This window comes from Pseudorca crassidens, chromosome 19, assembly GCF_039906515.1.
Source record: "Pseudorca crassidens isolate mPseCra1 chromosome 19, mPseCra1.hap1, whole genome shotgun sequence".
Taxonomy (NCBI): domain Eukaryota; kingdom Metazoa; phylum Chordata; class Mammalia; order Artiodactyla; family Delphinidae; genus Pseudorca; species Pseudorca crassidens.
This window is the reverse complement of record NC_090314.1, coordinates 22,825,379-22,840,915: the sequence shown is the minus strand read 5'-3', so window position 1 is coordinate 22,840,915 and position 15,537 is coordinate 22,825,379. Positions and strand designations below refer to the sequence as shown.

At 57.3% G+C, this 15,537-nt stretch overlaps 1 protein-coding gene and 1 long non-coding RNA gene across 2 annotated transcripts in view; one reads left to right on the top strand and one right to left on the bottom strand.

Moving 5' to 3' along the window:
* Nucleotides 1-11,681, bottom strand: part of TMEM132E (transmembrane protein 132E) — a 53,666-nt gene extending 41,985 nt beyond the window's left edge. Inside the window, exon 1 of the mRNA XM_067714303.1 lies at nucleotides 10,865-11,681. Within this exon, the coding sequence (XP_067570404.1) occupies nucleotides 10,865-10,931 (67 nt within the window). The 5' untranslated portion in view covers nucleotides 10,932-11,681. The remainder of the gene's footprint in view (nucleotides 1-10,864) is intronic.
* Nucleotides 1-15,537, top strand: part of LOC137211787 (uncharacterized) — a 350,093-nt gene that overhangs the window by 124,518 nt on the left and 210,038 nt on the right. The window lies entirely within an intron of this gene.

Here is a 15,537-nt window from a genome sequence, read left to right as displayed (position 1 = left end):
TGAGCCCCTCAGGCAGGCACACAGCTTCTGTTCTGGGCACGTCCATGTACACTGGTTTATTATCCTTGTGGCAGCATAGCAGAGATAGGTGATGCTATTATGCCCATTCTGCAGATGGGGAAGCTGAGGCTCAGGGAGACGAGGCAGGCGAGTGCTCCCGGGTAACCTAGCGACACAGCAGCAGGGCTACGATTCCAACCTATGTTTGGTTTTGGGCGACTCGAAAACCACAGTCTAACGTGACTGGCTTCTTCTGAGGCTTTCCTGGAGCCTCAGTCACTGACAGTGACCCTGGATGGATCGGACCCCTGAGCTTCTGGCTGCCAGGGTGAGGGAAGAGGAGGGAGGCTGGGCCTTGGACCTCTATTAAAAATTGCGAGAGGGCTTCCCTGGTGGCGCAGTGGTTGAGAGTCTGCCTGCCGATGCAGGGGACACAGGTTCGTGCCCCAGTCCGGGAAGATCCCACATGCCGCGGAGCGGCTGGGCCCGTGGACCATGGCCGCTGAGCCTGCGCGTCTGGAGCCTGTGTTCTGCAACGGGAGAGGCCACAACAGTGAGAGGCCTGCGTACTGCAGGAAAAAAAAAAAAAATTGCAAGAGAGATCCTGTCTGTCTCAGTATTCTCACTGGGCCACCTTCCCCAGTACTCCTGACCAGACAATAAAGACATTCCTGTCCCCACCCAAGGGGGTCAGAACTGGCTGTGAGCTACAGGCAAGTCCCTCTGCTCTCTGGGCTTTAGCTGCTAAATTAATAAAAAAGCTCCAAATACTGAGCCATATGCTACAGGCTCCCCAGTTGCCATCCTATCTTACAGAGGCATAAACCAAGGAGTAGAAATGAGAGGTCAGGCTGCTGCTAAGTGGCAGAGCTGGCGTTCAGATTCGTCTTCCTGGTTGTCTGCCATGTGGTGGTACCTCTGACGATTTCTAATGGTCATTCCCCATCCCAAGAGCCCTCACTCCCAGATCAGCTGCTGGAACAGCTTCCTTCAATATTGCTCCAATCTGCAAATTGCCCCCAGCCAAGTCATTGTTGCTAGATCCCTGCTTTGATCAAGCCACCCCCTCGCTCCACAATACGCCACAGCTCCCCAGTGCTCCAGGGAGCACAGGGTCAAAGTTCTGAGAGGCCTTAAGAGCTCATCCAGGTAACCCTGCATTTAGCCCCCTTGCCTGCTATTCCCTCACAGGCAGCTGTGGCTCTTCCCATGCTGGACTCAGAGCTGGTAGGCCAGGGACAATTTTTGCCCTATGTTTCTGTCTTCCTCAGGGTCTTGGACACAGAGTGGATGCTGACTGATTAGTCTTAAGAGGCAGAATTCTTGAACCTGGGTTAAGGCCTTCTGCAGTGGTACTTCTTCCATGAAGTCTCCCCTGATTTCTCTAGCAGATACGAGATTTCTCCCTTCACAACTCTGTATCCCTTCCAACATGTCTATGGCATAATTTTATCACAATCTGTGGAGAAACAGCTCATCTCCCCAGGACAATGCCTTAGAAGCTCCTCGTGGGACAGGCCCTGTATCTTCTTCATTTTCACACTTAACACAGTGCCTGGCATGTGCTGATAATATTAATAACAGTAATACTGAGAACTATCATTTTCAGACACTCTGTGCCAGGCACTATTCTCAATATCTGACTTGGAATAACGACTCAACTCATCACAACAGCCCTCTAAGTTGAGTATTTTTATAATCATTTGCAGATGAGGAAACATGCACAGTGGTTAAGTAACTTGCCCAGAAATCACAAGGGGATGGACAAAGCCAGGCAGGTTGGTGTTAGAGCCGAGTGCAGGGAAAAGGTGAGGGTGGAGGAGAACTATGAACGTCAGGAGAGACCGAACAGTCTGCTGGCTCCAAAGGTGCCCAGCACAGGGCATATTAGGTGCTCAGTTAGTAGAAGTGACTATTAAGATAACTAGAGGGCTTCCCTGGTGGCAGAGTGGTTAAGAATCCGCCTGCCAATGCAGGGGACATGGGTTCGAGCGCTGGTCCAGGGGAATCCCACGTGCCGCGGAGCAACTAAGCCCGTGTGCCACAACTACTGAGCCCGCATGCCGCAACTACTGAAGCCCACGTGCCTGGAGTCCGTGCTCCGCAGCAGGAGAGGCCACAGCAGTGAGAAGCCCATGCACCGCAGCAAGGAGTAGCCCCTGCTCGCCACAACTGGAGAAAGCCCGCTCACAGCAATGAAGACCCAACACAGCCAAAAATAAATAAAATAAATAAATTAAAAAAAAAAAAGATAACTAGATAGTTCAACAGCCGCTCAGACCCAGGTGGGTGGTCGGCGGGTGCTGGGTGGGGAAGGGCTTCCCAGGCAGGAGCGCTGCAGCCAAGTGGGGAGCTCAGCCCTCTGCACCAAGCCAGCCCCACTCCCACCCCGGCTTCTCACCCTGCCACCTCCCCCAGCTGCAGCCCCCTTTCCTCAGCATCTCAGACCTCTCATGCACAGGGGCTGGCGGTTGGCAGTTTTTCTCCTGTCGGGAGCAGCCACAGAAAACTGAGATCATTTCTCTGCTGTGTTGGCAGCTGAGAAAATGGCAATTTTTCGTATTTCCAATCCAAGAGATCCTTCCTATTGGACAAAGGCCCCACATGCCTGTCTCTCCCCAGAAGGGACAGGGCAGGGGAGACTGGGGTGACCCGGGGAGACTCAGGACAGGGCAGTGGGTCAGCTCGGGGCAGGTCATCTCGTTGGCTAAGAGGCATGGGCTGCAGTGGTCTTGCGGTGGCAGGGGGCCAATCGTGGGAGGAAGGGGCCACCGGCTGAGCACTTGCAGACATAAAACAGGGACAGGCAGAGAGGTCAAAGCAACAGGTAATCTGGAGTCGCTGTGGGACTTCTCAGAGATCCAGGCAGACTTGGTTTTTGTTGCAGCCCCATTTTACGTACAGGAAGCTCGAGTCCATGGAAGAGGCCTGGGTGGCCACATAGCTAATTTGGCTGGTCGGGTCTGGAAGCCAGGCTTGCAAATCCTTGGGTGGTCTCTGCAGCAGTCTGTCCCCTGCACACCCTGGTCCTGCCTCCGATGGGGTGGCCGCGCGGTGGCAGGAAAGACAGCCACAGGCAAGATTGTGCGGGGCAAGGAGCTAGAGAGCAGACAGAGATCCCCTCTGTGGCACGGGGGCTGGGGTCCCTATCCCCACAGGTCTGGAGCTCTGCAAGCCTGCAGCTGCCAGCAGCTCAGGTCACTCTCACTCTAAACCCTGCTATGTCTGCCCATTTCACTCAGTTTACCAGGTAATCTTCTAGGGCCTCCCTTCCCTACTTAATCTCTCTGCACCCTTCCCAGCCTGCACTGTGCTCCAGCCCCTCTGGCCTCCTTGCTGTCTTGAATGGTCAAGCTCACCCCTGCCCTAGGACTGGTCCCAATGTGATATTCAGATATTCGCTTAGTATGCTCCCTTGCCTCCTTCAAGTCTGCTTAATGACATTTAATCAAGTGAACATTCATTTTAATACTGCACAACCCCTCCCAACACACACACACACACACACACACGCTGGAATTCCCAATTCCCATACCCTACCTTTCTTTTATTTTCCTCAGCTCTTGTTGCCTTCTGACATATAATTTACTTATTGTATGTATTTATTATTTACTGTGGCCTCCTCTCTGCACCCCCGCAAGAATAAAGGCTCCATGAGTGCTGGGCTTTTTGCTGTATTCATGGATTAAGACCAAGTGCCTGGAACAGTGCCTGGCCCACAGTAGGCAACAACTGAATACTTACTGAGAGACAGGGAAGCAGTCTATGTGTACATGTATGTGCACAAGTGTACATTCAGCGACTCGTCTGACAAATTGTCAAATGACTACTTTATTCCAGAGATCCCAATAGACACCGGGGGTTACAGCACCGGGAAGAGGGCACAAAACTTCCAGGTCCATTCAAGTTTAATGCCAGTGAAGGGGCCAGGCAGTGCAGTTTACAAAGGGCAAATTGGAAATGAGTGGCAGGGGTTGGTGGGTCTTTGTTTAACTCAGAATCAAGGCAGGCTTCCAGGAGGAAGTGTGGATCCACTTGGGCCTAAAGGCTGAGTAGGAGATGGGGCAGAAGAGTGTTCTGGTCAGAGGGAACAGTATGTACAGAGGCTCTGACATGGAAAAGCACGTGACCCATGTAAAGGACTGGAGAGGTGAGTGCGGCCAGATGGGTGGGCCTTGCTTAGGTATGTGGGCGTGTGGCTGTCAGTCCCCATCTGTGCTTATTCCCTGTGTGCATGAGACAGAGGGGTACGGCAAGAAGACCTCTGTATTTGTGGTCAGAAAACCTGACCTCAAGAGCTGGTGTGGCCAGGTCTCCACTGAGCCTCAGCTTTACCCTCTGTAAAATGGGATCCTAGTTGCTGCCTTTACCTGGCGGTCACTGGTCTCCCAGTGACCAAATGAGATCATGGATCTAAACTCCAAAGAACTGCTGGGACCCTCAAGTGTACGGGTGAGTACCCATGACCGTGTGGGTGCGCATTTGAGTGCGCTGCACTGCCAGCTCCCACCGACACCTTTCTCCTGCTGTGACAAGTCTGCTGCATCATCTGTACCAAGCCACCAAAAATAGACTTGCTCCTGGCCCTGAGCCAGGCTCCCCATCAGTCTTGGGGGCTGGGGGAGGGTGGGTGAGGCCTGCAAGGTGGGGTCCTACAACCTCTGGGCAAAGGCAGTCATCTTGTCTCTCACCATCGGACACTCAATGTGCAAGAGGACAAAGGCCACCTCGGAGGGCTGGGGCTGCGCTTCCCTCATCAGATTAGGGCCTCTCTGAAGATGGGAATGTCTCCCTTGTCATAATGATCCCCAAGGGCAGGAACCATTTCCCCTCCACCCTTTCTGTCCCACAGAAAAGCAGAGAGATTATCACTCAACGTGACTCTGGCTGATTCTGTTTAAGGGCTGACCACCTCTGGGGCTGTGTTCCTGGGGAGGGGTTTGGGCTTGAGGGTGTCCTGGTTGCCTGTTCTCTCCCAGGGTTAAGGGCTCGCCCTGTAAGGTCTGATGCTGTCCAGACCTGGATCCTTGGATGGGGATGCCTCTGAGAACCCGGACCAGTTTGAGTGTCATCCATTTATCCAGGTGATCCTGGGCACATCACTCTCCCAGCTCTAAGGATCCTGAAAGATGGGCTCAGGAAACAGAAGCTGAGAAATTCCTCTAGCACACGACCTGCCCACTGCCCTTCAGTTTGAGTTGAACAGGAAGTCACACAAGAGAAGAGAGTAACCAGTTGCCCATTCTCATAGGCCAAAAAAGGTGTGGGTGAGAATGCAGCAGGAAGGATTCAAGTCTGATAAAAAGCAGAACTTTCCAAAGGCAGATAATTATCTAGATAATTTGGACCAAAAAGGGTTTTATTCAATTACCTTTTCTACCCTTTTTTTCTTCTGCACTGAATTATTCATTCTTGCGTTCATTCATTTGTGCAACAAGCATTGAATAATCCAGGTAATTGCTTCCATTTTCCACTTCATCCTGCTGGGTTGTCTGGCAGCCAGCAGGGCCTGGGGCAGTGGAGTGGAGGGGGGGACCTGGGGGGGAGGCGGTGGGGGAGGAGCAGAGAGGGGCAAACTTGGCAGAGGAAAGGAGATAATGACTTCTGGACGCTCAGCCTATCTCCCAAGAGTGGCTTGTCCCCTCTGTTACCACACCGGCCTCACCTGTCTTAGTGCGTGCCCCGCCCCCTCCCCGGCAGCCCATTGGTCCTCCAGAGACTGATGCCGTAGTTGGCAGAGAGTCGGTGCTCCCGGATACACTGCCCCATCCTTGGGGACTGCTGGATTATGGCACCGCCAGCTGAATTGATGATAAGGAGGCCCACTTTTCATTTAAAAAGACAGAGCAGGAAAATAGAAAAATTAATTTATTTTCAAAAAAACAAAAAAGCCACCCCACAACTGGTTCATTAATCTCTTATTAAAATTCTGTGCTGAGCACTGTCAAGGAAGAAGTAAGGAAGACCCCGGGGAGGGAACGGGGAGGAAGAATCACATCCATTTGCTAGCGTCTGTGGCTGGCCTCTGTGGAAGGAGCATGGGTGTGGGACGGAGAGACAAGGGAGGCGACAAGAGGCTTCTCTGTGGCAGAACAAGTGAGCTGGAAGGGGGCTCGGCGGGCATCGCCTCCTCTCACTCTGCAGAGGAGGAAAACAAGACTTGGAGAGGGAGGTGACCGTCCTGTGGCTACGCAGCAAGCTGATGACAAAGTCAGGATTTGAACCGCTAAATGATGGATCCCAGGGATCCAGACCGCCTGGAATTTCAGAATGCGGGCCTTTTTCTCATCTCCCCAACTGGACTTCAAGCTCATGAAAAGGAGTCGAAGATCAGGTCTTGAGCCCCTCCATGTGCCCTCTGTAGCGCTTGGCAAGGTTTATTAACACTACTGGTGACTGATTACCTTGGCTGCTTGGGACCCGAGGCTAGTTTGAGGCCAGAGATCTTTGTATGAAGCCGAAGCCTCAGACAGAGGGGATGACAGAGGCGGTGGAATCTCTGCCGAGGGGCCTGGGGCAGACTGCCAATCTAGCAAACCCCTTTGGGCTCTGGTGCTGGTCCTGGTTCCAGAATGAACTAGCAGGATGACCTTGGCCGGTCCCTTTCCTTCTCCGAGTGTCCATTTCCACATCCGCACAAAGGTTGGATTTGGAGGTTCTGTGATCTCTTTTAGTTTCGGTGCTGTGAATGGCCATCACTGTGGGTAGGGCAACAAAGAGAGACCACCCCGCCCCCTATCCCTTCTGCCCCAGGTTGGAGTTGGTGCCTCTCTGGTTCTCAGATTCTGCAGCATCACAAGCACTCACTACCGATCTCAGGCCTGGGGTCTATCACTTTCAGACAAGCCCCGAGGGAGGGCCAGGAGATGCCCGGGTCCCGTCCTGGTGTTGCAAAGTGGCCTTCCCTCCTTCAGCCAAGCACTATCCTCAGAATGGATTCCAATACAGCTCATTTTCTGCCACCAAGTTTATAACACATCCCCACCTACTGGTCTTAAACATTAACAAGGCTGTGTTGTGGCATAAGGCTCCATGTGGCCAGGAAAATGGGTGTGTGTAGAGGGGGGAGCGGGAAGCAGCATTCCTCACTCCCAGTAGTGAGGGAGCCTCCCAAGGCCAGCACTGACCCTGTCCTCCTGCTGTGTCCTCCCTCCATCTCCAAAGGAGCCCAGAACTTGGGTAATTGGTGGGGTGGGGACAGCACGGACACAACCCGGAAGAGAAGTCAGGCTGGTGACCACAACGGTGAGGACACGTGCATTTGAGATCACGTATTCGGAGCATCATGGGACACTACATTCACATCCGTGTTACAACACGTCACCCTAGACACGTATATCCTATACGGGCCACTCAAGGGGTATGGCACAACTCTGCCCCATCCCCATGCTCTCTTCCTGGTGTCTCTGTCTGTCTCCTCCCACTCCCCTCTTCTGCCTCACACCCCAGAGCTCCCTTTTCAACTGACACTGCGAGGGCCCCCAACAGAGTTATCTTCACACCCCATTCATTTCTTTTGAGTGCCTACTATGTGCCAAGCACTGGAGAGTGGGGCAAAACCGAAGAAGACATGGCTCTTGCCCTAAATGCAAGTGTGTGGGGATCAGGAGGGGTACATGTATAGATATGCCCATAAATATGCCCACACATACCCTTCACACACACACTGCCGTCCCTGAGGAGTGCTGGGAAGGCAGCATGAAGGGCCAAGGCAGCACAGGAAAAAGACCAATTACTTCTGTTGGGGGTTAGGAGCTGCTGATGAGCAGCCAAAGGGTAATCTAGGCAGACTCCCTGGAGGAGGTGATGTTTCAGTTGGGCTTTGAAGGCAAGGTAAGGATTTCCGGAGGCAAGGTAATCCAGATGAAGGGGTTGGTGGGTGCAAAAGCAGAAAGGCAGGAAGTTGAAAAGAGTGATATCTCATAAGATGCACGGAGGATAGAGAGGGGGCAGTACCGCAGAAGTGAAGATGTAGATTGAGACAAGATCACAGAGGGCCTTGTATGTTGAGGGGGCAAAGAGTGTATCCTTGATCCTACAGGCAGTGGGGAGCCAGTGAAGGATACTGAGTAGGAAGCTGACACAATCAGTCCTCTAACAGGTTAAACAACCACCATGCCTTGCTAAACTCCTATCCAAACTAAAAATGGAGCAGAACACCTCCCCAGAGACCAGATGCAGGAAAGTGGCCTTCTCAGATGGTTTCTGGCAGAAGCCTTGAGACTGACAGCAGTGTAGGGGCTGCCACCCCAGAGGCTGAGCTGGGCCCTGAAAGGTAGTGGGGCTCCGTTCACACATGGTATCTGCCCAGTTGTCCTGGCAGAGAGTGAGAAGGGGAGGGATGGGCCAGGGGCCACACTGTTGGGGAAGATGGGGAACATGAGGGAGGCAGCCCGAGGTCACCCTGCCCGATGGCGCCAGAGTCAGAAACCCAGGCTATTTGGCTCCCCGTCTGGCTGTGTGGTCAGAGCCCTGTGGCCTCGGTAGCCTGCCAGGCATGAAAAAGTGCAACTGTACCCCCTCTCCAGCATCTTTGAAGAGCCCAGAAAACCCTACCAAGAGTTAGCTTGAAATGAGACTAAATCCATGTATCCTTTTCCTGATAAAGGCATCGTTTGGGTGGGTGGGTGTTGGTATTCCTGAAGGGGAAACCCAGGCGAGATGTATTTTTGTGGGAGGAACTTCTTTGGCCTTATCCATCTGGGGGGGGTCCCCAAGCTTTGAGCATCTGCTGGTACCCTTCCCTAAGGAAGGGGAGTCTGAGGCATGGGCTGGGGATTCAGGGAAGAAACTTGGAAAGGGAGACAGATAATCAGCGGGGGGAAATGCCTGCCCAGTGGGGGACCCAGGCTCCACCTCCTCAAATAGCTTCCTTCTAATCGCCAGCCAATCCTGGGCCCTGGGTGTCCCGCGCACTGTGCTAAGCACTGGCTGTGTGGGGGACAGAGCAGAATAAGCCCACCACCTGCCTCCACCACTCCAGGACTAAATGGGTACAGAGAAGACACCGATATCTAAGGAGAAGAGGAGGCAGATTTATTCCAAGAGAAGCAATGCAAGGACAGCAAGGCCCTACTGGGGCTGGGTTTTAGGACATCGACAAGATTCTGGGAGGTGAGGGAGGGGAAAGGATCCTTAATCGGAGGCTGAGGGGTCAGAAAGGTGGGCCGTCGGAATCCAATAAGAGTGTCTGAGCTGCCTGGAGGTGAGGCCATGGCTGGGCTTTTGGAAGGGAACTCTGGGAGCAAGACGCAGGGGATGGGGGCAGAACCACGCCTAGACCCAGGCCTGACCTGGGTTTCCTCCTGCTGCGCCCCCAAACTCCCTGCTCACTGGGTCCAGGTCACAAGCCTAGCCCCTGCAGTTCCAGCGTGCAGACATCCAGAGTCCCCTCTCCCCACCTCCTCCCCACCCTCAGTCTTGCACACGGAGCCCGAGATTTCTGGGTCCCAGCAGCATTCCCCCTGCCCATTCTTCTGATAAAGAACTGAGGTTGGCTGTGCCTGGTGAAATGAACGCAAAACAGCCCCCCAACCCCGAGCCACCCCCTCGCTGAAGCCGGGGAGAACCAATCTACTCGTAGGGGGAGGTCAGCCTGTTCCCCACTCCATCCTAGCCTCAGGACCCTAGCTTCCCAGAGCCCATTCTTCTCCTTATTCTTTCAACCTTGAGAAGGAGCCTTGGTCTGGGTGAGAGAAGCCGCTGGTTAGAGACCTTGGGCGCGCTCACGGCCCGCCTGGGCAGGCTCCTAGGGACCAGGCAGACGTGGGCAAAAGCTGAGCAGGGTACATGGAAGGTCCTCCGCCAATGCGGAGAGCCCACTGCCCCCTCCATCCTAGCCCCTCTCCAGGCTGTCCAGGCTCACCCCTCGGCGTGGGGCAGCCAAGTCCCCCATCCCTTGCTGGCTGGGGAACTATGTGCCCGCTCCGCTCGTTTCCCGTTGGGAGCGGGCAGAGAGCCTCTCTTTCTCCATTCTCCCCTCCCCCCCCCCCCCAGCTCTCTCTCTCCCCCGTCGGTCAGCGCCCCTCGCCTCCTGGAAAGCCTCCAGCTTGCGGAAGGCCCGCTGCAGCCTCCTCCCGTCGGATCGGAGTTCCCACTCTGGGGGGCTGTTCCGCGACCCTAGGTCCCCCACCCATACCCCTGCTGTCCCACTGCCAAAGAGCGCCAACCCCGGCTCCCACCCCCTTTACCGCGGAGCCCGGGGCGAGCCTGGGGAGCAGACGCAACAGATTGCAGAACGCAAGAGCGTAGAGCCCGTTCCCTCCGCCCGCCGCCCAGACCCCCGCCCTCTGGCTCGGCTAAGCCGGCCATTTAGATGCAGCTCACAGGACGGCGGGCAGGCGATCCCCGGGCCCCTGTCCACTTCCCTTCTCCAGGACCGCCGCAGGAAGCGAGGCAGCGGGCGGCGCGACCCCGCACCGGCCTGCGCGCCAGGGGTGGGGGTAGACACGATCACCGCGGTCCCAGCAGCCCTCAGCCCCGCCGGCTGCCGGGCTGGGAGTGGCAGGAGGGGCGGCCCGGACGCGATCCAGCGGATCCCTCGGGTCCCTTTAGATTTCCGTGGGCGGACACGCCCCCAGACTCCCGGGTTTGGACTCTGCTCTCTAACCAGGAGGAGGTTGCAGTGATACCCCCTCTCGTCCTTTTCCGGGGCCGGATTCGGTCCCCAGGGCGGGCCTCGCAGCCTCCGCTCCCGCCAAAGGGTTTGGGGGCTGGAGGTAACTCGAGCTGCCGCCCGAGATGCTAAGCTGGCAACGGCGGCTGCGAGCCCGGGGGTGGAGGTTCTCCTTCTCCAGGCTCCTCTCTGCCCCCTCCAGCGGCTCCCGCCGCATCTTCACTCCCGAGTCCGCGCCGCGATACTCACCGTGGGCGAGCAGCGCCGAGAGGCAGAGCAGGGCGGCGCCGCCGCGGCCCGGCATCCCTGGGGCCATGGCCGAGGAAGGAGCGGGAAGGGGCCGAGGGGGCAACGGTCGACGACGACTTGGCCCCAGGCTGGGCTTGGTCACATCCAACTTCTGGTGGCCGTGGCGCCCGGCTGTCTCTGCTGAGGCTCTGGGGGCCAGGGAGTGAAATTCGGGGACACTTTGAGGGGAGGGGGCGTCCCGGGCGCCGCCGGCTACACCCTCGGAACTGGTGGGGTCGCAGCACCAGGCGGGAGGAGCCTCCACCTCCCGGCTGGTGCCCCCTGCAGGATCTGTGCGGCTAGGGGGGAGCCGCACTTGCGCTCCTGGGGCCGGGTGGCCACTGGCGTCTCGCGGGTTGCCTAGGGCCAAGTGTCGGTTTCCACAGCCCCGCGGTCCCGCTCGAATCCGAACTCGTTCGAGGGTGCAGATTTCCGATTCAAACCTCAGTTTCTTCGGTTTCGGTAGTAACCCCACATGGATATCGCGGCTTCCTTCCTCTGAACGCCCTGCAGCAGCACCTCCAGCATAAAAATCCCAGGTTAGGTGCAAATGAATGATTTCTTTCGCAGAGAAAGAGAAAATCCAGGCAACTTTAATCCATCTGGAGAAGGAAAAGTTTCCGTGCAGTGATGAGACCGGCGACGCGGGTCGCCACGACCCGAGGCAACGCCCGGACCGAATGCCCGAGATGGGCAGCCCGCGGCTTGTCCCCTCGCCGAGCTCCCTGCTTGGCTCCAGCGCGCTATCTCCAGTCTCGATCAGGGCCCGGGCTCCACAGAGGCAGGCTCAGCGCCGCCTGCCTGGGCAGCGGCACCGCGGCTGGCGCGAGGGTGGCGCGGCTGGAACGGGCTGCCCCATGGAGATGGGGTTTGGAGAAGCGAGTGAGCGGGAAACCCGGCTATTGCGCCTGACCCCAGACCTTCCTGCCCCGTGCGCCGACTCCAGCCTCCTGGCCGTGAGCGTCGTAGGATGGAGAGGGGCTCGGCCAGCCCGCGGCAGCCCCGGGTCGCCCCCCTCTCCTCCCTGGTCTCGCTGTCTCAGGAGAGGGCCACGCTGCTTCGCCTTCCCCGGGGGAACCTGCACAAACCTTGAACTTTTCCGGGGTTCAGAGTCTCCGATGTCTCCTCCCCGCCGCCCCCGCCCTGCCCCCGGATGCCCGATGTCTCGGTGCAGCCGGGCATCTGCTCTCTCTCTCGCTCTCTCTCTCTCTCTCTCTCTCTCGGAGTCACTTTGGGTGAGCGGAGCGCCGCGCCTGCCTGTGCTGCGGGCGGCGAGACCCCGGCGCCACGCCAGGGGCCGGGGCACCGGGCGCCCGCGCAGCCCGTGGCCAGGGAGGCGGCAGCTGGTGCCTACGGGGCCGAGTGGAGACGAGGTGCCAGCAGGGGGGCCGGCTCCCCATGGACGAGTGTGAGGGGAGAAGAAGAATCAAGGAGCAAAAAGGAAGAGGAGGTGGGGGGAGCCACAGTTGCACGAAGCCGCCGCCGCCGCCGCCGCCGCTGCCGCCGCCTCCTCGGCGATCGCGCCGGCTGCTCCGCCGTAAATGACTCGAGAGAAACACACACACTCGCGCTCGCCCTCCCTCCTCCCTCGTCCGGGATTCAGCGCCCACCCCGGCAGTAGCTGGTGCGGAGCCTGGCGCGCTCGCTCCCTTCCCCTCCCCTCCCCGATTCCCCGTGGTCACGTGGCCCCGGAGCGCGCGGCCCACGACTCGCGCACCACGGAGACGCCCCCCCACCTCTGCCTCGCGCCCCAGCTTCCCCTCCCCTGTCCACGTGTCCATTCCGCATTCCCAGCCTGGGAGCGCGCGCGTCTCCTTAATGAGACTTGGGCAAGGGCCGACCTCACGATTCCGCTAACCCCTGTTTCATGTTTTATTTTTCCTCCCCAGAGCAGGCTAGCGCTGGGGCCCCAGTGGGGCCGGCCGGCTGCGGCGGCCACATTTCCCCCGGGGAAGACGCCACCGCAGCCACTGTTGTCCCTTTTCAAAGGATGCTCTCTCCTCGCTGGTGGCCAGAGGTGTTTTACGGCCTCTCGGACAGAGGCGCGCATAGAGGGTACCCTATCCCCACCCCCAGAGTCTGCGTGTGGCTATTCGGAGCCCTGGGTGGGAATCAGCCGCGCTGTCGCGCCCAGCCCCTCTCGGGCCGCGCCGGAGCTCGCCGGCTCAGCTCCGTTTGGGGATGGGTCCGGGACGCAGCTCCTGCAAAACCTGTCCGCTGCTGGGGGTGGAGGGACACGAAGAGGAGGGGACATGCCTTCCTACAAGTTGTTTTGCCAGCCTTTAAAGGGACATGGGGATGGGGGTGGGGAACTGTCCTCTTGCACACTCACCCAGGCACCTGCTGCCGAGGGGGAGGGGTGGGGGTGGCGTTCTTTCCCACCGTCAGGCCCGTTCCATTCGAGCGCAACCCAGATCAGACCAGACGAGTCAACCGTCCACTGTCAGCCAGGCACTGGATCAATAGAAATGATTTTATAGCATCGTTGGGTATCACGCCCCAACCCCCAAGGACCGGCTCTCAATCCCACTCTACTCTGGAGGAAGAGGGTCTTCAATCCTATGGACATAGCTCGTATGCCGGGTGTGTGTGTGTATCTTCAGGGTCACCCCCCCCCCGCCCCCCATATCTCTTCACTCAGCCAGACAGAGTGTGGGAAGAGGTAGGTCAGAGCAAGGCCAGCTGGGGCGCTTCGTCTCTGTCCCTCATCTGCCTGTCTCAGTCCTAGAACTCTCGACACTGTGAGTTTCCTTTTCATCTAGAAAAGTGACATTTTCTTTTTGGAAAATGGGCTTGGAGCCTTCCCGGAAGCCTCCCTCCTCCCGGGCTGCTGGCTGTTGCCGCCTCAGCTTGGCACAGGGGCCTGCGGAGAGCGGCCCTCGCCCCTCCCCATATCCCACGTCTGTCTGGAGCTCGGAGGTGCAGTGTGGGGAGGGCTGGCCGGGCTGTTGGTGGCCCTGGGGATGGAAGGTGCTGGAGTCGTCAAGGAAGATGATTCTCATTAGGCCCCTAATGCCTGATGGCAACTAGCGTCACCCAAGGGCTTATTCACCATCCCACTGAGAGGCGAGCCAGCCTCTGTGTGGGAGAAAGGGGGAAAGAAACCACCTCCTGAGACTGGCCTGGGGTGGGGGTGGGGGTCCAGGAGGAGGAGGACGGAAGCAGGGAGGTCCTCTACCTCTGCCCACCTCCCCACAAGGAAGGGGCACGGGGCTTGTAAAGAGTAAGTCCAGGGGACAGACACAAGTTTGCTTTTCTGAGCTGAGGATCCACTGCTCCGGTGATGTGGGTCAGCGATTTCAGTCCACTCTCCCAGCTTCCTCCGCAGACTGGGCACAGTGTTCCGGTTCTTCTCTCTAGCCCTACCCCGTAACCCAGAGCCCTTAGATAATAGGAATCCAATCTCCCTCTGCCCACTCAGTTTCCCCTCCTCCCTCCCTCCCTCTCTTCCCTCTCCCTCCCTTTCACAATATGGTGAATATTTCTGGTACCACAGCCACTGCTCACAACGGTGAGCAAGACGGACGTAGCCTGTCCTCGTGGAACTTCCATTCTAGAGGGGAAGACAGACACTAAGCTTGTGACTGATTACAAGCTGTGATAAGTATGTGGCATAAAAATGCATGCGTTTTTGCTCATCTTATGGAGAAGACTGAGACCCAGAGTCAGGAAGGGTTGGGGGTCGGGGGCAGCCTGCTATCATTAGGGAATATGTAATTTCAGCCTCAGATTCTTCTGGTACCTTCTATGTGGATCCACCTTCATGGACCCTAGAACAACCCCAGCCTTCTGCCAGGCAGCCGGGCAGAAGTTGGGCCCATCAGGGACCCACACAAAAACTGCCTGACCTGCCACGACGGTGGACCTGGTGACATCTGCCCCTGTTTTTCAGGACCCCTGCCCACAGAAGAAGATAGGACAGGTCAATGTGGGCCTTCACTAAGGGGAGCTCACTGTTTGTGTGTGTGTGGGGTGCTCCTGGGATCCCCCTGGAATCCTAGTCTGGCTCAGCTGGGGAGGGGTTCAGAGATTCTTAAGGTTCCTGGCAGAGGAAAAGGGAGGCCTTCCTGGAGGAGGTGAGCTTTGAGCTGCGCTGAAGGAAAGACCAGTTGGTGTGGGCCAGGGGAGAAGAGAGAGGAGAGGAGGCTGTTACAGAAAGAGGGAGCAGCTTTTATAAGGGCGCGGCATCAGGGGGGATACAGTGTGATCAGGAAACGGAAGGCTGGAGCATGGAGAGCTGGGAAGGGGGGGCACTGGGGAGGGATGCTGGAGAGGCAAGCGGGCACATGGCCTCTGCCCACAAAGGTATATGCCTGTGATGACATGCACTCCCAGGGCTATTATGTTCAGTTACACACAACTTCACATGTACATGGTCGCAGACTCGGAGATGCTTGTAAAGCATCTTATCAGCTTATGCGTGCGCACAGACACACGCACACAAACTCTTTGCAAGATGAGTTGGCCCCTGAACTGTTTAGGGTTTCTACTCTCATTTCCCTAGAGCACTCCACCTTGAGTTCCTCGGCAGGCAGCACGTTCTCTCCAACCCTCACCCTCTGCCAAACCCTGATCTAGGCGTCCCCCATCCCTCCTCCCTCTGGCACACAGGGACAGTAAGCTAGGACCACCCC